The following is a 21,577-nucleotide window of genomic DNA, read 5'->3' on the forward strand; positions in this document are numbered from 1 at the left end:
TAACTGGAGAGCATAGTGCTTAGGGGGTTGGGAGCATCTCCTTCCTCTTCAGGACTCGTTTCACTACGAAAGTGAGGCTTTCCCACGAAATTGAAGTAAACACACAGTCAACAAAGTGCCCCTCACAGAAGCAGTCAACCATCAAGATGTGGCATTTCAACCCAACACATCCACCAGTAAAATGCTTCAGTTAATTTCTGTTCAGAGCTGGATAATTTTATGACCACTAATTATGTCTGCAGCCACACATGGAGAAAAGCATAAAAATAGCTCTCTGTCCTTTCACCAAAGGAACCTTTTCAAATATTAACTTAGCAATCTCTTCCACAACACCCGGAGGAAGTAGATAGGCAGGTTAAGTCTGAGTTTTCTGATTTTATAGACATCATGGATGCATGAAAGGTTGGCGCGGTGGCTTTTCCAAGGTCAGGGATACACCTTGAAATGACAAATGGGTGACGAAGTCTGGAGTTCTTTCAATGCAAAAAGACAGGCCCTAAGTACTGAGGACAGCTTCTGGGAGGCCCCAGGTCCCAGAAAGAAGACTGAGGTAGACTAGGAACCCAACATGTATTTCCTATTACTGAAAACGTCTTGCGTGTGGGCCTGGTATGTGACATAAATACAAAATTTTAGCCATACATATGAGCCTATGGGTGAGGAGAGGAAAAGCACAGAAGTGGGTAGAATGGGCACATGGTAGAGAGGGAGATAGTGGGGTGGCTTTGGACTCCCTCCACAGTCACACCAGACTTGGGCTTAACTCATGCTCTTGACTCCTACTACCCATGTGACCTCGAGAAAAGGCATTTTCACTGGAAACGTCCATTTCTTCCATGTGAAATGGAGCTAAGTAACTATCAGGGATACAGCCTCAGTGAGTGAAGTAGAGAGCTCACGGAAAACGCACAGCCGAGCGCCTGGCTCAAGGTGAGCACTAGAAAGAGGAGGAGGCCATTCTGTCCTCACGGTAAGAACCTTCCAGGGTTTCTTATGGTTGAAATGGGAGTAAGTTTGGGTCCCCAAGAAGCAATGATCCTTTGCCAGCCATGTCCCATGGTGGTCCTCTCAAGTAGACACAGACAAAGTCAGGCATCATGCCCATTAAAAATTTAACTATATATCATATTCATTTATTATCAATCCACAGGATAATTTGATTGCTACATGAGCTCATAAAAGCTTTTTCACCTTTACAAAATTAAAAAAAAATGTGCCACAAGGATGTAATAACAACTGCCGATAAACAAGAAAAGGAATCTTAAAATTATAAATTTGCTGTAGAAAAGATAAAAAACAATTATATTTTCTTTAGAATTTTACCTTGAATAAAATATTCCCCTGTATAAAAAATAAAAAAGCTTGCTCTGGTTAGAATTAGAATATTTTTGTCTTCAAATCTGGGAATTTGCATAATATCTCCATGATAGTTTTCCTTTGTACCGCGTGGCATTCAAGCACAGCAGATTAGATTTTCTTTTTCTTTTTCTTTTTTTCTTTTTTTTTTTTTAAAGCAGTCTTAAAAAAATGGGACATCTGTGGAGAAGCTCATTTTCTTCTTCTCCTCCTCAGGGATGTGGAACACAGCCTCTGCGGGGAGGAAAAGGAGGAAATGAACTGGATGGGCTGGGCCGGGAGGCGGGACAAAGGGCCCAGAAGGGGGGGCCGCTGAATGTGTTGAGAAATAGAGCAAGATCACAAGAAGAAGGTCTATCTGTAAGTGCTTTAAGATAAGGTGCAGAAGCAGACTGCAACGTCGCTAGTACTGCCCTATGTACATATTCACAAGAATAAAAAATTCCAGCTAGTTCACATTTTCTCATCCGTTCTGAGGCATCCACTCCACCATGCTGGCCTTGACCGCAGGCAATGCAGCACCTCGCTGCCCGTGTGGGTGTTGGTCCTATGACGTCCTTGAACTTGAGGGAGCAGCCCTGGGAGATCCAGCAGGCTCTAGAGATACACGTCTACCAATGGGCTGGAGTCCTGAGTTAAAAAGAAGCTCCAGTACTGGAGTTGGACACAGCAATCAATGTTCTATTGTCAAGGCTTTTTCCCTTAGATTTGTCTAAAATGGGTGTCAGAGAGAAAAATAAAATACAAACAAACAACAAAACAAAGCCAAGAAATCCCAACAACCACCAGGGGAAGTCAAAGGCTTAACAGCTCTTGACTCGGGCCTGGGTGATATCTGATGTTTTCTTGATGACGCTGGCCCGAGTCTCCCGGTCTGGCCGACTGCTGCTGGGCGCTGGGGTCACGGAGGGAGGGAGGGGGAGGTCTGGTAAAGTGGGCCATGAGCTGTTGTAAGGCACCGGACAGCTCTCCTCTTTGATGGTGACCTGGAGGTCAGGTTTGTTGGAAGTAACGAAGGTCGCCATGCTGGGCAGCAGGTAGGTGCTTCGAGTCCCCATGTTGCTGAGGTACTGTTTGCCTTCAATGTTCCTCTTCCTCCAGTGGGGTCGTCCCTTTCAAAGAGAAGAAGCAAGATACATGTTTGTTCTTGGCCTTCAATCAAACGGCTCTTTATAAACAAAAATGCACCACTATTCCCACGTGTCAGTGTGTTAACTGAGGTTCTTAGGAGGCATGGAATGAACAGAAGCTTAGCGACTTGACATCCCTCAACTGAGACCCACACCCGGCTGTGCACATCCCAAGCAATGGTTTCTCTTCCCTTTTTTTATCAATTCCCATTTGCTACCTCCCAGAAAAAAATGGCCAAAACTGTTCTATGAAGGCAGGAAAACAAGGCAGGAACTTGGTTTCTGGTTCCGCTCTCCTGCAGGCCCCCCAGCCTGATCATGAGGTAGGTCTTAGGTCATCATGGCTGGTTTGTCACAGAGTCTTGCTTCCTCACTCATGGCCCAATCCAATCTTTTGAGTCAATCTGCGCTTTCCGAGAGAGAGAGAAATGAGGAACTCGGAGGGTGAATGCCTTTCCACCGCGTTCAAACGGGTACAGCGTAGAGCTCCAGCGTGCCAAGCAAACAGAGGGTCTCGGCGGGGAGGGGTGGCTACACTCCAAAGAAGGAGCTGGAATTTCTGACCTTGAAGAAACAGGGTTGGAATGTATGTGAGCATCTACACTTCCTGTCTTTTCAGAGTTCCTGGACTCCACTTGAAGTATTTCCTACACTGAAAAATCACGACTTGAAACACCCATTAGCCAGTCAGTCTCTCTCTCTCAAACACAGACACAAAGCAGGCGGTTACAGCCATTTCCTGCCATTGTGTGAGCCCAGCCTAGAGCAGGGGAATGGGGAGCAGGCGACTGCGAATCCAGACTGCACGCACACCTAGGCTCTGGGCACGGATCACAGAGGAAGGGGACTCCGGGTAAACATGGAGATGCTTTTGCTCAGCACTTGCTGCCACCTACTTCCGGTCACTGCTTTTGGCCACTTGGACCAGCTGTTTCTGCTGGTGAACTAGGATGTTGAGGGTGGGGAGCACCTCAACAATTCCTGGCCTCCACTCCGGTCTCTATTTCCTGCCGTCATAGCCTCTTTTTCTAATAGCAACCTCTTCCTCTTTCCCCCCGTTCGGTTCCCAGAGATTAAATTTATAATTCAAAACCCAGAAGTACGGTAATTTTCATGCTGTGTACATTTTACGACACACACACACAAACCCCCGCACCCATACACAAACTCCTCCAGGAGAACTCGTGATCAAACGTAGAGAAACTTAAGGAGCAGCAGGGAAACCGAAGTGCTGGTGGGAAAATGCTTCCCCGCAGCGCCTGTCGGAGCCAGGTGGCGGCCATGCTTACCTCGACGCTCTCTTCGTCACTGGGCACACTATCGGTAGTTTCGCTTTCTGTTCACAGAGAGAAAAACACAGGGCCATCATTCCTGCCGCTCCAACTGCTGTGTGGCTCAGGCAGTGTTTAAAAAAAATATATCAGCACTTCTTTTTTGTTGTTGTTCAAAAGAGAAATGGGTCAGTGAACTCATGATCTTCACCCTCTTTGTGCAAAAGGTCAAACAGACAGTTTGTACTCGGGAGATGCTAGAGTGGGTTGTCCTTCTCTGATTTTGGCCCTTCGGTCGAGGGTCGCTCGCTCTCCAAGGGCCAGGCTATGTGTTCTCATGGCCCCTACCTCCCAGGACTGGGGCCAATCTGCCCTCCGCTCCCCAGGACCTCTGCTCACTCCTGCGTCCACCTCACCCCCTTCCCTCAGGGCTGCTCTATCCACACGCCCCACTCGTGCTTTCTTCCAATCCCTGTCGGGTTAGTTCCATTTAAGTCCCAGCCCAGAGCCTCCCTGGAGCACCCCCCCACTTACTCGGGCCCTCCTTTACCCCATATCCCTTTCAGACTTTTATCCTAGGTTTACAAAGTTGCACCCTCCACCTGGGTTGCTGTGGGGGACAGATTCTAGGGCAGCTCCTGTGATCCTCCTCTCCTGCTGTTTCCTGGCTTGTTGGGATTCCCTCCTCTGGAATGCAGGGGGGGAGGGGACCTGCGACTTGGTTTGAAGCAACAGAACACAGTGAGCGATGGATGGATGTATGCAACTATGTTAAGTAAGCCTGAATCCTGTCTCCTGAGGAGACTTTCTCCCTTGTTGGCTTTGAGGAAACAAGGAGCCATCTTGGGAAGGTTTCCATGACAAAAAGCCAACCAAACAAAAAACAACCTAGAAGCTGCTTCCAGCCAACAGCCAGCAAGAAACTGAGGCTCTCAGTCTGACAACCTGCAAAGAGCGACATTCCACTCCAAACCACATTCCACTCCAACCACGTGAGCTTAGAAGCAGACCTCCTCCCCGCCATTCCACCCCGATGCCTGCCGGATGAGCAAGTAGCCCTGGACCATACCTGGACGGCAGCAGGGCTGCGCAGGCAACGTGCGGAGCAGAGAGCCCAGCTAAGCCATGCCTGCACTCCTGACCCTCAGAAACTGGGCTGGGATAATACATGTGTGTTGTCTTAAGCCACTGAGTTTGTGGTTCTGTTGTTACGCAGCAACAGACAACTAATCCGGTTACCATCCTGATTCGGTCTGCCCGTTGGGAGACGCCGAGCAGGTTGCCTAACTTCACAAAGTGCAATTTCCTCATCTGTAAGATGGGAGTATGAATGTCTCCCGAAGAGGGTTAAGTGATGAATCAGTGTGAGGATGTGTGGGAAAAGGCCTAGCACAGGGCCCGGCCCACAGCTCGAGAAATGATAGCACACCGTTGTCCTCAGCTCGTCAGCCTTGCTCAACCTTGGATTTGCACAACACACTAGATTAACAGAGTCAAAGTTAATAGCCAGCGATTACACATCACCTGTACGTAGAACACAGGATTTTTTTTTAACTTAAAAAACCTAATTTTTTAAGTACAAAGTTTTTAATTCTTTAAGAAAATTGATGGTGTGCAGCTCTTCAGTGTTGATGGCATTGAGAAATGAAAGCACCAGGGGTAGGGAAATACACTGCCCCTTAGAGAGCCCTGACTCTGGGTCATTCCTTTATAGACAAGGGCTAGAGAAAGCATGATAGTGAACAAAAGAGAGAGCCTTGGGCCGGGGCCGTGTCGGCACCTTTGCACGCAGGTCTGGTTAGCCCTCACAGAGATCCTCAGCTGGGAAGCAGCTCCTACCACCCCCCTTATGTAGAAGGGCTCATGTGTGCTCCAGCACCTTCTACCTCTTTCCATCCCAAACCTACTGAGCGACTGACCTCCAGTCTCATATCTGGCCAGTGGCAAAGCTGGGACCATAGGGCTCCAGCCCACATGGAGCCCTTTTGACCATTCGGAGCACTAGCCCCAGAGCAGGATCTCTATGAATTAAAGGTTAAATAACAAATGGATAAACTGAGCCACAGGTTCCTCCCTTAAACAAAGCAAGCGAGAATACTGACCACACGAGGCCTGCCCTGGAGCCTTTTTCCACACAAGGTCAGCCACTGTTTTCCAGCGACATCCCCTGGGCATGAGCGATCCCCCCCCCAGAGCTGACCAGGAGCCCCTAGAGCACAGGCCTGGCCTCTCCTCTTCTCAGGCTGAGCAGACTTCCCCAGAGCACCCCCAGCTGGAGCAACAGCCACCCGGAGAAGGCTTTGCCTGGGCTGATGATGACCCTATCCCTCCAGACAAGCTGACCGTACCAGGAGGCCTAAGAAATGCTTCCACCCCAAAACAAGTGAAAAACCCTGCTCGCATAATCCTCGGGCTAGCTCAGTATCCCAAGGAGGCAGGGATCAGTATCGCAGCTCCCAAGAAGAATGAGGAACAGAGATATTGAGAAACCTGCCAAAGTTGTGGCCTGAGTCAGCAGAGAGGAGAGAAAACAAAACTGCACATCTGATTCCAGGGCTCTGGGCACCGAAACACAACAGCAGCTCTGCTTCCTGAGCGCTCCTGCTGCTCCGGCTGAAATTTCAAGATCCCCTTTCCATTTTTATGCTCAGCTTTCTCGGTGCTCTGAAGCCAGGGTTTCTCTTCCTTTCATACATGTCTAGACCCCCTTTGCTCCTAATTACCTCCCAGAAACGCCATCATCTTCTGTTCCTGTCTCCCTTCAAATAGAAACAAACACACAGACGCCAACGGACATGTGTTGCGGGGAGGAGAGCTGGAAATATGTGGACACCAGGGTTCTGGGATTCCAGCACAGCCCCAGCCCCAGCTGCAGGAGGGCCGAGAAGACGCAGACCCTGGGCGGACTACTTGGTTAAGACCTTTGCAGAGACCATGAACATGATCAGAACGTTCACTGCTCTCATGAGAGACTCCCCAACCCTGGGAAACGAACAAGGGGGGGGGACAGGGGACTGGGTGATGGGCACTGGGTGATGGGCACTGGGTGTTAGGCTATATGTTGGCGAATCGAACTCCAATAAAAAAATATACAAAAAAAAAAAAGAGTTCATTGCCCTTAAGCATCCAGTTTTCAAAACTTCAGGAAACAGTTTGAGGCAAGAAAAGCCATCCGTGGTCTGAGCTGAAATTTTCAGCTAACGCAAATCTTAGTGGAGAGCAGGGCTTCTAAAATAAGATCATCTGCTTCTGAAGTAACTCTAAAGACTCTCCATTATTAGCAAGCTGAGATTTCTAGTTTTTATTGTTTAAAAGAACGGCCCTGTGCGCCTGTGACCCAGGAGCAGGAGATGCCCGAAGCTCCGGCCTGAGGACCCGAAGACCCTCCTCTCCCAAGTAAGCACGGCTCTCACGGCTTCCCCGACGTCACTGGTTCACAGTGCTTTGTTGGGTGTCCACGAGCCCATGTCCCTCTGTCCCCTTGGTTTTCCTTCACTGTTGCCATTCTCAAGATCCCTTCTTATATCACAAATGAACTCACTGCAGCTGCATATCAGCCTGCACTGTTATTTCATTTTCCCTTTCGATGAGTTTGGATTTGGGTTTTTTATTGGTTGTGAATACAACGGAATGAGAAAAAATTGGGAGTCGCTTCACTAGCGCGGCACGACTGAGTGGAAAGTATTTACAGAGCAGTAACAGGTACATGAGTAGCTCCTTTCAACACTGTGGTCCCAGTTCCCCTGAAAGTGACTGGTGAGAGGGAAGGGGATCAACCCTTGGGCGGGTTGATCTCAGAGATCCTTCTTCCAGAGCTGTGGTTCTAGGATGACACTAGTCTTACGTTCACACGCCGCTTCAGCCCAGTTTTTATTGTCAAACCACCTCAGGAACATTCCAGAGAGGGAAACAGGATGTTTAATGTTTAAGCCTTTTTGCATTCTGACATCCGGGCACATTTTCTGGAAGGTTCTTGTTCAACAAGTTTTATTAATAAGATTGACAAGAATTTCTTTCCCTCGATCCTTTCCTCAACTCACTTAGGAAAGCTCAGTCAAAAGGTTCAAGTCAGAGTCCTCTTCATTTCAAAGCACTTCTACCTTAGCCTCACCCAACAAAATGCAAGCCTGCTAGGGTTTCCATAAGGGCCCAAAGTCTTACTGCCAATTGTTGGTCAGTCCACTCTCTCAGTCATAACCAATTAATCCTTTGTATTTTTTTTTCAAGATTTCATTCATTTATTCATGAGAGACACGCACACGCACACACACACACACAGAGAGAGAGAGAGAGAGAGAGAGAGGCAGAGACACAGGCAGAGGGAGAAGCAGGCTTCATGCAGGGAGCCTGATGTGGGACTCAATCCCGGGACTCCAGGATCACACCCTGGGCCGAAGGCAGGTGTTAAACTGGTGAGCCACCCAGGGATCCCTAATCCTCTGTATTACGCTCTCTTCTCCATCCTCTCGTCCAGCCCTCCACAAAATACTACTATGGCTTTCTCTTACTAAACCATCAATAACCTAGTAAAATCCTGGTGCCATACATACAAGAGGCAAGAGCCCACTATATAGCAGACTTTTAAAGATAAAACGACTGTCCACCGGAGTTTCCCAAGGTTGGGCTCGGGAGATCTCTCTCCAGGATGAAAGTTTTAAGAATCCAACGAGAATTTTATATTGTCTTAAAACACCCAATGCAAGTACTTCCACTCAAAGAAACCACCTCTTTTCTTGCTCACCACAAAATTTAAACCATAGAGAAGACAGACTTGCAAAACGGAATGTGGTTTTGTAATACTACTGGATTATATTTCAATGATCAGGAAGGGTAAAAAAAAAAAAAAAAAGAAAGAAAAAAGAAAAATAACAAAACAACAGCCTCCACATACCAGTTTCCTAAGCAAGTGAATGAAATGGTGAGAGGAAGTTGAAATTCAGTTGAATTTCAGTCCAAACAAAGGAAGCTTATCACAAAAAACAGACAAGCAGCCTCTTCTATCAGGGAACATAACGTAAGAAGGGTGAATTACAACCAAAAAAAGCTGCCTTTCGAGGCAGAATGTTATCAAATTCCTTGACCGGAAGACTTCAACCAGCTACTCCGTTAAATTTTCCTAACAGGTAAACTTCGGGTCTGTAAGTTCTGGAAAGGCAGCAGTGAGGAAACATCTTGGCTCCAACCGGTGAGCCTCACTCCAAAAGGTTCTGGAGAATTCAGACAATGAAAACAAGGGAGAGAACGAAAGGCCAGACTGAACAGCCAGGCTCCAACAAAGCTCCTGCTGCCTGCCAGCCTGGCAACTGGGATCCTTCTTTTCAAATCTATGCAAATGTCCTGAAAAGGGTAATGAAATTTTCATTTCTCTCTGCATGGATCAGCTGTTCCTGGGATTCTTCTGCAGAGGCAAAACGCCACTGAGGGCAGACCAGCAAGAAAGACGTCTTTCCAGAACCCTCGAGAAGGCTTCAGGAAGTCTTCAACAAATAAACAGAAAAGTCTATTCTAAAGTTCCAACCCTTGAAAAACAAAACACAAAACAAAAAACACCCAAACCCACATGGGGTGGCATCATGCCCCGCAGCAGCATGATGTAGAACAAAGTCACACATTTTCAGCCATAGCTATGTAAATATAAGCAAAGGAGCCTAGTGTCATCTCAACTGTAAAATTAAGGCATAAACAGGCTGCTCTGTCCCCCCCACCACGCCCCCCATCGTAGGCCGTGGATCTCAGGGCCGTGGATGTGTTCCCAACCACGGAGCCCCGTGGATCGTCCGGGGCAGCACCACAGTGGGAGGGTTAAGAACAGGCTTTTGGCACCAGCCACCTGTAGGCAGAGTCTATCCATGTTGCCAATTGTTCTTCCCTGGACACACTGCTTTGCCCACAACTGGCCTTAGGTTCCTAATTTTTTTTTTAAAGAATTTTTTTTTTTAATTTTTTTATTTATTTATGATAGTCACACAGAGAGAGAGAGAGAGAGACAGGCAGAGACACAGGCAGAGGGAGAAGCAGGCTCCATGCACCGGGAGCCCGACGTGGGATTCGATCCCGGGTCTCCAGGATCGCGCCCTGGGCCAAAGGCAGGTGCTAAACCGCTGCGCCACCCAGGGATCCCCAGGTTCCTAATTTTTTTTTTTTTAAAGATGTAATAATGATGATACCCAGGCTGACAGGGTTCTTCTCCTGATAATTAAGCAAAGTCAGTGGATTCCAAGCAGTTAGCACAGGTCCTGGGGCACAATAAACAGACAACACACAGCAGTTATTTATCCCTGGAGCCTGGCAAAGGCCAAAACGGAACTCTGACGCGTAGGAGCTCAAAGCGTGATGAGTAAACCACTAATGACAAGCTTATCCTGTTTGACAGATTATAAGCTTCCTGTAGCCAAGGTCTGCTCTCACATCCCCTTCGCGTTCCTGGCATGGAACAAAGTGAGGATCTCGAGGACCTTACGTGAAACCGGCCAATCACAGAAGGACAAACGCTGCATGAGTCCACTCTCCTCAGTTTCGGAGAGTGGCCTAGTCCACAGAGGCAGAAAGTGGAGCGGGGGGCTGCCAGGGGCTGGGGACCTGGTGTTGACCGGGGACAGAGTTTTAGTTTTGCAAGATGAGAAAGTACTGGAGCTGGGAGGTGGCGATGGTTGCACAACAACGCAAATGCAATTCCTGCCGCCAAAATGTGCACTTAAAAATAGCAAAAATGGCAAATTTTGTGCTATGTCCATTTAACCACAGGTTAAAAAAATAAGCTAAAGAGATAGAAAGCGGGTGTTCAGGCGAAGAGAAGGGTCGCTTAGTGGCTGACAATTCACAAAGAACCTGTCATTTGAATCAACCTAATTCTACTACTGTGTGCCAGTCACCAGAGCGTCATCCTAAGTGAAGGACGCTCTGTCTGGCAGCACAGAAAGGATCCTGGGAAGTGTATTAGAGCTGCCTGTACTGACTCTTGATAGGGCCTCTTTTTTTCTCTCTATTTTTAACGTTCGCAAGCAATAACATTGACTCAGAATTTATATTTCCTAATTATCGAGTCTGCAGAAAATGAAACGGAGATCATGGGACAGTGTAAGACGATGTAATGGTGGCAGATGAAGGAGCCACCACTTTGTTGCGTAAGGATGGAAGAAACAACAGAATCCGGTTCTGATCCTAGGATTGTCTGAGTCAACTTCTGGGTTGTTATGGGGCCCTCCCCCGGGGAATCAGATCTGGGCTCAGGCACCTGGCCTGATTAGAAGCTGTATTGAACTGAAAAAGAAGGGGAAAAAGTAAACATGGTGGGATGGAATGTGGCTCGAGGTCTCCAGGTTGGGTTCAAGTCCTGACCAAACACTCACTGACCATGTTATGTTCCCTAGAACACATGCCTTCCCTTCCAGAAATTCTGTAGGAGCTGAAAGGGATGGTCTTCGAGGTTCAATCCAGCTTGGTCAAACTCAGATTCCACTGGAAACACCCTTCCGGATTTCTTATAATTTATGCAATAACATAGACTTCGACGAACTACTTCTCCCAAGAAATATTGTTAGTCATGCACGAAAAAGTTATGGGTGATCGAGTAAAGAAATGCTGTGGCCGTGTCTTCTGAGAACAAAAGTACCCAAGAAGATGTTCGTGGAGAAAACAAAGCAAGAATAATCCCCAGGATGGAGAAGTGAAGCAGGTGCCCCCCGCCCCCCGAAGGACTGCCCCACACCCATCCTTGCTCAGCTCCAGAGGTTCCCTCCAACCCTCTTACCTGCGTAGGAAGACACGGGGGAAATCTGCAGAGGGTAGAGCTCACTCATGCTGACCGGCTGCTCGTCACTCTCGGTGGTCACCTCTACAACTTGGCAAATGTCCGGAGGATTAGTGACAATCTCTTGATCGTCGATGTTGCTGTCCAGATGTGACTGTCCTACAACTTCAAAGAGATGACAGCCATCATGCCCTGATGCCTGACTCACGACTCTAGCATGCACTCTCAAGGAAGACAAGCTTTCCCCAGAGTTGAATCATCAGGAATCAGATTCTCAGCCACATGTCATCTGCCGTGAAACTGAAGAACAGCCTTAGCTTTGGGTTTATGTCTCCAGAGAAGCATCTTGCCAGTATCCTGCCTCCCGGGGCTATTTCCAGCGTGCTGGCCAATGGTGCTTACACGTGGCCATGTCCCAAACTCAATCCAGTCATAGCCAAGCCTGCAGGACCAAAGGCTGCAGCCAGAGCTAGCCCCAGGGCCAGACAGACAGTGCTTTGAACTTGACCCACTTCTGTCCTCTGCTCTTCCACCGAAGGAAGGAAGCTGCCGTGCTGTTTTCCAGGTCTGGGTCCACAGAGACATAATCAAATCTTACTAAGGAGAAAGGACCACCCAAATCCACTCCACTGCATCCTTTCCAGCTGAGGGTGCTCTGTTCGGGCTCCCAACCCTTCCCTGCCCTCTGGGCACCATGACCACTGGAGGAAATATCAGAACGACGGAACAGAGCGGCCTAACACAGACCAGCCCCACCAACTCCCCAGGACGCTGACAAGATGAATTCCCACCACCCTGGTTCTGGATCCTGCCTCGACTTGCTTTTAATTAAACTTTTCAGTTTGAGGTCATTGTAGATTCACATACAGTTTGGAGAAATAATAGAGAGATCCTGTGTCCTGTGTGCCTTTACCCAATCTCCTCTAATGGCTACATCTCAGAAAACTCTAGCACAGTATTAGGATATTGACACTGATAACTCTACACTGCTTGTTCAGATTTCTTCACTCCTACCTGTATTCCTCTGTGTGTAGATGTGTGTCTACGTGTGTGTGTGTGTCTACATATGTGCAATTAAGTTTTATGCAATTTTATCACATACAGAGTTTCGTGTGTTTGCCAGCACAGTCAAAATACAAAACAGGTCCATCCTCACAAGCATCTCCTATATACCCACCTCTGTCAGCCTCTCCTCCCCACCGTCTCTGACCCCTGACATCCACTCATCTGTTCCCCACTTCTATAATTTTTGTCATTTCAAGGATGTTTCATAAATGAGCTCACATGGTAACCGTGGGAGATTAGCTCCCCCCCCACTCAGTATAATTCCCTGGAGATTCATTCAACCTGCTGTGTCTACACAGCTCCTTTCCCCTGCTGAGTACTATTCCATGGTGTGGATATACCACAGTCTGCTTAACTACTCATGCATTGAAGGACTTCTGGGTTGTTTCCGGTCTTAGGCTATTCCAAATACAGCTGCCATGAGGGACATGGCACACATGCCATACAGGCTTTGTATGAACCTAAGTTTCCAGTTCTCTGGGACCAATCAATGCCTAAGAGCACAACTGCTGGATCACATGGGAACTTCATGTTCCATTTTACAAGAAACTGCCAAACTGTTGCTTGACGTGGCTATACTGTTTGACATTCCCACCAGCAATGTGTGGATGGTCTAATTCATGGTCATTCTTGCCAGCTTTTGGTGTTGTCACTATTTTTCTACTTCAGCCACTCTGAAAGGTGTGTAGTGGTATCTCATGGTGGTTTTCATTTCAATGACCCTAAGGCCCTCCCCTACTTCAAACAGAACTGACCTTATACTTGTTGGCCATTGGCCAAATGACATACCCCTAAAAACTGGCACTGATAAACAAATGGAAACAACAAAGGAGTAATAAGGTTTTCCCAAGGGCCTCAGAATACTTGGCGATCATAGTCAATGTTTTACTCATCCCTGTGTAAGTGATTTCTAACATTTCCACCCATGAGAACGACAAGCAAGCCATCCTAATCCTTTTATCAATTAAGAAGCCCAGTCACAAAAAAAAAAAAAAAAAAAAAAAAAAAGAAGAAGAAGCCCAGTCACAGAGAGGTAGATTCACCTCTCCGAAGGCACACAGTCCAGATTACGCGCAGCGCTCCCACGTCCCTCACATTTTCTTGACCATCAAGTTAGGCAAAAAGGCCTAACCACATTCCAATCTTCCTGAGAAATCTGCCATCGTGGACAAGTTCTTGTTTTAACTGCTCAGTATTTTAATTGCTCCAGGATTTTTGTTTATAAATGAGTTCCGGTTTTAATTGCTTTTTGGAGAGAGATGAAATGACTAGCACGAGATGGAGAGAACATGACCTGATTCTATTCAGAGAAGGCTTGAGAGGGGAGTGAGAATTCTCGAGTTCTGGAACGAAGAGAGGAAAGGCACCCGCGAGGCTGGGGGAAGGAGATGTGGGGATGTGATAACCATCCACAAAGCCCTGGCATTCAGAGAGGAAGGGAAATGGAATGTTGTTTAGGTTCTCCTGGAGGGGATGAAATTAAAGAAAAGGATGACAGGCTATATATGGCAGGCAGACTCCCAAATTCTTATTTTATCCTTTGGACCGTCCCATTTGAGCATGAAGAGCATCAATTATGTAGTTCACCAGACACAGACTGAGCACCGACACTGACCTCTCTCAGGTTTCTGCTGCCTCTTCTCCCACGGAAGATAAAACGGTAGGAAAACAAGATTTTCCCAAGTCCTAAAAGCAGTGGGCAGATGGAAACCAAACGGGGCCCGCGTGTATGCATGCGTGTGTCTGAGGAGGGGCTGGCCAAGAGCGATACCCTGCCCAGTAGGGCAATCAAGGTCTTCGACAAATTTGACTGACATCAAAACCACTCTAACTTCCAGAACTTCAAAATTCAATTCTCGGTTGCACCGTCCTTCCAAGTAGACAGCAAGTGAGCTGGTCGTTTATGCAATGGCAGCAGCTCAAGTGTCTTCCCATCGTAACAGCCCCTTGCTCTGACCTGGGATTCTCTCCCTCCCTGCCTTTCCCCATAATGCCCAACTCATTCAACTCACAGAAGATTTATTGTGCATCTACTCTGTAGGAGGCCTTGTTGTCAAGTACTAAGGGGGCAGAGGGCCTGGTTTGTGAGGACTCTGGTAGGGCTGTAGGCCAGCACACAATGCTCTGGAGGTGAAGTTTAGGACAGTTGTGAAGGGAGGGGGGCCGGGGAGAGTCCACACCAAACGAGTTGAGAAAGTGGAGTATTTTTCCCCCCAGTTTGAGGAATCAAAGGCTTCAATGAGGCAGTAACGCGTGGGTTGGGTGGGAAGGGGAGGCTGAGCAACAGGCAGTATTCAGAAGGCCTCTTTCTAGAGCCTTTTCCTGACCACCCCTCACCCCAACCCCCAGAACAGACTGACCTCTCCTTCCAGATTGCCTCTCACCCACTTGCCCCCGCTGCTTGTCCAAAATTACAATGTGACACAACCTCGTGACACTTCCCTGACTTTCTACCCCATATCACAAGTTAACTTTTTATTTGTACGCATCACTTCCCAACCAAATTGTGGCTCCTGAGAGAGTTGAGAACCGGGATTAAAACTTTCTGTACCAAGGCCTAGCACAGGCTCAGGACTCATGCCTGAGAACAGCTCAGTGAACCTCTGCTAAACACACAGATGAATGAAACGGACCGAGGCTCACGGACTGGAGCCAGGGTCCCATAGGAGATCAGGACCACTTGCAGATGCCGGATGTGGCAATGAGAGTCTCCCACCAAATTTTAAGACTCGTGGCAAGTGGGCTTTTCAGAACCTAGAGGAAGTGATGAAGACAGAGTGGGCCGTGGTTGCCAGAAGCTGGGGGTAAGGTGAGGAAATGTTAGGGGGTGATAAAATGTCCTAGGCCTTGAAGATAGTGGTGGTTACACAACTGAGTGCTTCTGCCAGAATTCTAGAACTATACACTGAAGAGGGGTTACTTTGTTGTTTTTTCAATTAACATCTCAACATCGGTGGGAGCCCAACTCACAATCTGCAAGCCCAAAGGAGAAGCAAGGAAGTCCCAACATCTGAGATGCTCTTTGGATTGCTTTAGGCACTACCCCTAATCAACTGATCGATCTGTCACTCGTTCTCTCTCTCTCTCTCTTTCTCTCTCTCCCTGAACGACTAACCTTTGCCCCAAGGGACGACCTAGACAGTAACACTGACTCTTGACGGTCATGAGACACACACACAGCAAACTGTTAGCAATCTGCTATGGCGAATCAAGTCAGGAGCAGCACCGTGCTAGGTGCCCAAGTATCCTGACTGATAAGTAATAGAAACAAAACCAAACACTTCCTGAGCACTTCTCTTTGCCTCTCCCACTCACCCCTGACCTCCCACCTGGAAGCCTCCACAACCCCATGAGGAAGGTACGATTATGGTCCTCATTCTAGGCATGAGGAAAGGCGTCACGGAGAGTTAAATATTTATTCAAGGTCAGACGGCCAGTAAGTGACAGAACCAGAAGTCAAATTCCACACTCCCAGATGTGGAGGTGCAACTCAAATTCTCCGCAGAACCACCTCTCCAATCAAAAGAGCTCATTAAGTGCCTACCTGGCTGCTCCTGGCTTTCTAAGCCCATCTGGGGATAAAACCTTAAGAATCTCACTTTAATGAAACTCTGGGCTCACAACAGCAGTAGTGACATTGCTTTTCAGCAGCTCTGTATTGGGTGCCAAGGAAATTCTCCAATGATCAGAGGAGCTAGGAATCCACTAAGCTTCTCTAGCACATCAGGTCAGCCCATCAGGAAAAGAGTCACCCACAGGAATGTAATTTTATCTGGACCTAGTTGCTGAGAATTACAACAATATTATTCATGGCTGCTTACTGATGACCAGTTTGGTTCCTTAAAAGGTCATTCTAACTTTATTAACAATTGCTGACGTAACGTAGGGCTCCACCTGAGAAAGCAGTTGCCCCTGTGCCTCACAGAAAGCTTTGAATACCAGAGACTATTAGAAACAAAAATAAGGGTCTCTGGTGGAGGAGGGGGTGGGGTCCCATGTTGGTCCTACCACTTTACAGCTAAAAAAAGCAGAAACCCAGAGAGGTCACAGAGACTGCCAAGGTCACCCAAGTAGCTGTAGGGTTGAGCATAGAGCTTATCGGTGGGCATAGAAAATCAGGCCATCAGCATGGTAGCATGGAGAGAAATTTCTTCTTGATCTCATCCGAAGAATGGAATCTGTTACTCTTAGCGCTGACAATGTGGCACAGATGGAGGCTACTTTCCTTACTCAAATATATTTTAATATACTTTTGATAATATCATCATAATACTATTTAACCACCTTCTCACTATCCAGTGATTTTTTTTCCATTACACTCATTTTGTGCTCCCAACAACCTGTTGAGGTGGGCAGGATCAGCATTATTATTCCCATTTTATATTTCAAGAAATGCAGTCTCAGAATGGCTACGGAATTTGCTCAAGGTCATGTGGTAAGTAAAAATCTGCAGAGGTAGGTCTAGAACCTATGTCTTTTAACTTCTAAACTCCGTGTGTATGTGTTTTAAATAAAATGCAGCCATGATTTGGGTTAGAGGCCCAAGATCCACAGTGAGAGACGGTCACTAGGGGGCTAATAATTTCAGAGAATGGACTTCTGTCCTTGCATGGGCCAGACCTCCCCAGCTGCATCAACAAGTTGATGATGTAGGTCAGGGCAAAGCAAGAGTGTGACTGGGCAGTATCCACTCTTCACTCTCAAGAGCAAACAGTACCACATGCTACCGTAAAGGGAAGTAAAGGGAAGCCAATCACCTGCTCCAATAAAATCTCGGTCAAGTTAATCAATGTATCTCAAGGGTCAATGGTCTGGGAGCAGAGATGTGGGTGAGACTTCTTGGGGTAGCAGCCTACACCTGCCAGCAGAACTGCCAAACATCCATGTCTTCTGGGCTGTGTGGACAAGCCCTAACAGCCGCTGCACAAGGACAACACACATAGCCCACCTCGCTTTCTCACTGGACAGGCACATGGAAGTCAAAATGTTCAGAATAATTCAAGTTCAAAAGCAAATATAAAAGGAGTCACCAGGGACCAGGTCACCAGGATTCTGGGGACCCGAGAGAGACTCCGGTCCTCATCCTGGGGGTAACAGTGAAATGCTGAGATTGGCATTTTTTTTAAATCTCTCTGTATAGAGAATGAATGGGGCAGGGGCAGAATGGAAGCTGAGCCCTGGCAAGAGCGAAGGTGACTGAGGGTACTATCAGAAAAAGAAAGAAGGGGATGGATTTGAGAAATACGAAGAAAGACAGGAGGAGCTGATGATTAATTATAAACACAGTAGGTAGCAAGGGAGAGGAGACGGTGATAAATATAGAGCCCCATAAATAGATGGCAGGTTTCGTGGGCAAAGAAAAACTTCTCAAGATTGTAAACACCATAACCAAACTACTGCCAGGATACTGTGCCGGCACATGGTAACTGAGAGAGTCCCATGCAGTTCCACCTCTGTGACCAGGCTTTCCCAGGTCCAGTTTGCTAAGGAAAAATAAGGTACACTATCGGTTCTGGGTCTGGGTATATTGTGACATTTGGGTTTTACATCTCACTTGGAGTTTCATATTGCTCAGAGTTTTCTAGGAGTTCTAGTAAAATCGGAGGCTTTGTCTCCTGAGGGGCGAACAGCTCAGCCCTCTCCGGAGAAGGCGAGAGGCACACAGCCCACCTAGAAAGAGCACAGAAGACCTTCACTGCCCCCCCTTACGGGGTGGGGTGGGGGACTTCCATCTAAAGAGCCACCTCAAGCTATTATTGATCTTGTAGATGGGAGTTTTTGTTTTGTTTTGTAAAAACATTGCTTACATTGTAAGCACCAGGAAAAAGAGCAGAAAAGAACAGTGAACAAAGGGGCTGGAAAAAAGATGAAGACACAATTCTACAGCCTAGCGTCACCTCTGGCCATCCGCAAATCATTATGAATTCTGGTGCCAGAGGCTGCCAACCTTGAGTCATAACCATGAGGCCATCATGGGGACCCAAAGGTGGTCTCTACTTCTTGATTCTCTTCTCTTGCGGCTGCAGTCCTCCCTGGTGATACCGGAATTCCTAAGCTTGTCTACAGGAGCTACCCAAGCCTAACTTTTCAAGACAGTCAAATTTGGAAGCAATTACTCACAAAAGTACATCCTATCAGGTGCATCTTGGGCAGACAAAATCCAAATTGCCTTATTTCCTAATTGCCATCCGTCTAGTCACTAAGGATTGCTTGATTTACTGTGGAGTCATGAATAGTCCCCCTGTTTCACAGCAATCTTTGCTTTATTGAAGGGTGGGGTTACCTTTTATCAAGAAACACAATGGGGTTATAAAGCACTGCCTAGGCAAGTCACACAGAACGTCCGCACCTGCAAACTTTTTACGCTGCCTGGAGATGATTTCAATACAGCTCAGCAAAAAGCACTGCTAACCTGGGCAAGATGCCAGCGGGGTATTGTCAGAACAATTCAACATGTTGCTGGCGTCTTCCGCTTCCTAAAACCAGAAGTCACCCCACACAAAAAAGAATTCAATGCTCAAGAAAAGTAAAAATAAGAATAGAAGGTTTTTTTTTTTTTTTTTTTTTTTACCCCTACCCTTTCAAAGGAAAGCCGGGTCAGGTCTTTGGGCGTGCTAACCTGTGCATTTAATCAGACAGGAGAGATGAACATTAAGAGACACTTGATGGGGTGAGCACTGGGTGTTATGTGTTGGCAAATCGAACTCCAGTAATAATTAAAAAAAAATATATATATATATAAATTTTTAAAAAAATAGAACAGAAAAAGAGACAAGTCTTAAGGATTGAGACATCGTGCTCCTTTTGGGTGTGGACAGCCGGCTGAATCAGAAAGGGCCTTCTGCTGTCAAGGACACGAAGGCAAGACCAGGGCCCGGCCCGCCGACAGCCACAAGTGTGCTCATGTGTGCGTGTGTATGCAAGCCTGTGTGTGTCTTCCTGCTGTAATTTGTGGCGAGAATAAAAGCAAAACATAGCAGCAATCAAGCAAGAGTCCCGGTGCCAGGGCAACGGTACGTTCCCTGCATTGTACTGGATTACGCTCACAGTGACCTCCACCCCGTCTGGAAGAAAACTGCGCTGGGTGGCTGGCCTCCACTGTATTAGCTTATTGATTTTCCATCTCTTTCCCTCGCCTAAGAACCTACCAGACAATGTGAAAAACTGCTATCATCGAAAACACTCGTTTCAGTTCCCAAATTAAATCTTATCAACAACATGTGCTTAGAAAAGCAGAAAGAAAACGCCGGGAAGCCTTCTTCCTCTGGGCCCAAACACAGAACTGGCATGAACTCTGGCTTCAGGACCAAATGAACTAAAAGCAAGAAATGGTGTTGTTTTTAAATAAGGCATTTTTTAAAAGGTTGAGAGAGTTGCTCTCAAATTCCACAGTGGCCTTGGAGTCGGAATCCCTGCGTTTCTCACCTCTGTGCACGAATCACAGAGGCTGGGGATGGCTAATGGATGGATGGTCACCGCGGGAGCGGAGACCGAGTGCTGTGAAGGGTTTAAAACTGGAGACAGTGCTACTGTTAACTGTGATCACAAATGACCCCCTTCTTTAAAATACTTGCATGGGGGCGCCTGGGTGGCTCAGTGGTTGAGCGTTTGCCTTTGGCTCAGGGTGTGATCCCGGGGTCCTGGGATCGAGTCCCTAGCAGGCTACCCATAGGGAGACTGCTTCTCCCTCTGCCTATGTCTCTGTCTCTCTCTCTGCATCTCTTAAGAATAAATAAAGTCTTAAAAAAATAAGATAAAAATAAAATACTTGGCATGGATCCACTTGGTATATTATTACATACCTTTGTAAGGGCCGCCAACTAATTAGAGATATTCAAATTCCTTTTACTGCCATCCACTATTAGTTTATTATTAGGCCAAGGAAGAGACTCATTTAATCCAGCAGGTGGTTTTCCAACCAAACAGGGGCATCCGTCTTTGCCCTGGAAGTAAGGACTCATTAAATGAGCACCAACCCCCATAGCACCAATCATACCAAAGGGCAAAGAACAATCAGCCTGACAGAGAATTTACATGCCAAAGACTCCACCAAATGTTTAAAAAAAAAAAAAGTAAAGAAAACTCTGTATTTGCCATTTTATCTGAGGCTGAATTCACCTCGTAAATGAAGGAGAGCTTAAAACCAACCAGCTCACTCGAAATAGCTGAATCTTAAGAAAAAGTGCCTGGAGTCTTGGCAAACATTTTCTTTCTTTTTTTTTCTTTAAAGGGCTCCACGGGCAAGGCTTTCCAGAGGCTGCCTGCTGGGAAGAGGAAGACAGATGAGAACCCAGGGGGGGTTGAAGCAGCTCCAGGCTAAGGGAGCACTGGTCAGGCAAGGCCTTATTCCCCAGGGGAGGTGGTAACACGGGGGGGGGGGGGGGGGGGGGGGGGGGCTGTTATCTGTCCTGCTCTGCTCCCATCCTTCCCTCACGCTGCACTTGCATTCAAGGGATCCCCTGCATACATCCCCCTGCTTCCCAAACTCCAAAACCCAGAGGAAGAGGCGGAGGGGGGATACTGACACTCGTAGCATCTGCAGCCTCCTGTCCTCAGCTGAGGATCCAGACATGAAGGCACCTGGACAGGAGGTCTGCTCTCATCGTTCTGCATGATCTCACCGGTTCTTAGCAGCACCAGAAGCCCTGACTGTCTACAAACTGGAGAAAAGTGTAACGGCCCTATAGGTGCCTTGAGGGCAGAGCCTGGTGCTGGATGCTGTGGCTGGAGGTGGCCTCGCCGCCTGCCGGGGCCTGCACCATCCGGCCGCTCAGCTATGGCTCAGTGCGATCCGGTTGAGGAGAGCCACTCGGGTCACCCTCCTGCCTAAATCCCTCCAAGGGATGGTGTGTACATCGAGTGTGTATGTATGGAAAACATTTGTGCACGTCACTGTCTCTGAAACTTCAATTTAAAAGAAGTAAAAATTTTTTTGAAACGCCCCCTCCAGCAGTTTGGAGATAAAACCCAATGTCCTTCCCATGGCCTGAAAAGTCCGCAGGACC

At 47.4% G+C, this 21,577-nt stretch overlaps 1 protein-coding gene across 7 annotated transcripts in view; it reads right to left on the minus strand.

Moving 5' to 3' along the window:
• Window positions 1-1,104: 1,104 nt before the first annotated feature.
• Window positions 1,105-21,577, minus strand: part of IRF2 (interferon regulatory factor 2) — a 79,763-nt gene continuing 59,290 nt past the window's right edge. For all 7 annotated transcript variants that reach the window (XM_072775932.1, XM_072775936.1, XM_072775933.1 and 4 more), the window contains 3 exons: window positions 11,508-11,672; window positions 3,776-3,822; window positions 1,105-2,468 (listed from right to left, as the gene is read on the minus strand). In XM_072775932.1, coding sequence (XP_072632033.1) covers window positions 2,160-2,468; window positions 3,776-3,822; window positions 11,508-11,672 — 521 coding nt within the window. In that variant the 3' untranslated portion in view covers window positions 1,105-2,159. The remainder of the gene's footprint in view (window positions 2,469-3,775; window positions 3,823-11,507; window positions 11,673-21,577) is intronic.

The sequence above is a fragment of the Canis lupus genome, chromosome 15 (genome assembly GCF_048164855.1).
Source record: "Canis lupus baileyi chromosome 15, mCanLup2.hap1, whole genome shotgun sequence".
NCBI lineage: Eukaryota > Metazoa > Chordata > Mammalia > Carnivora > Canidae > Canis > Canis lupus.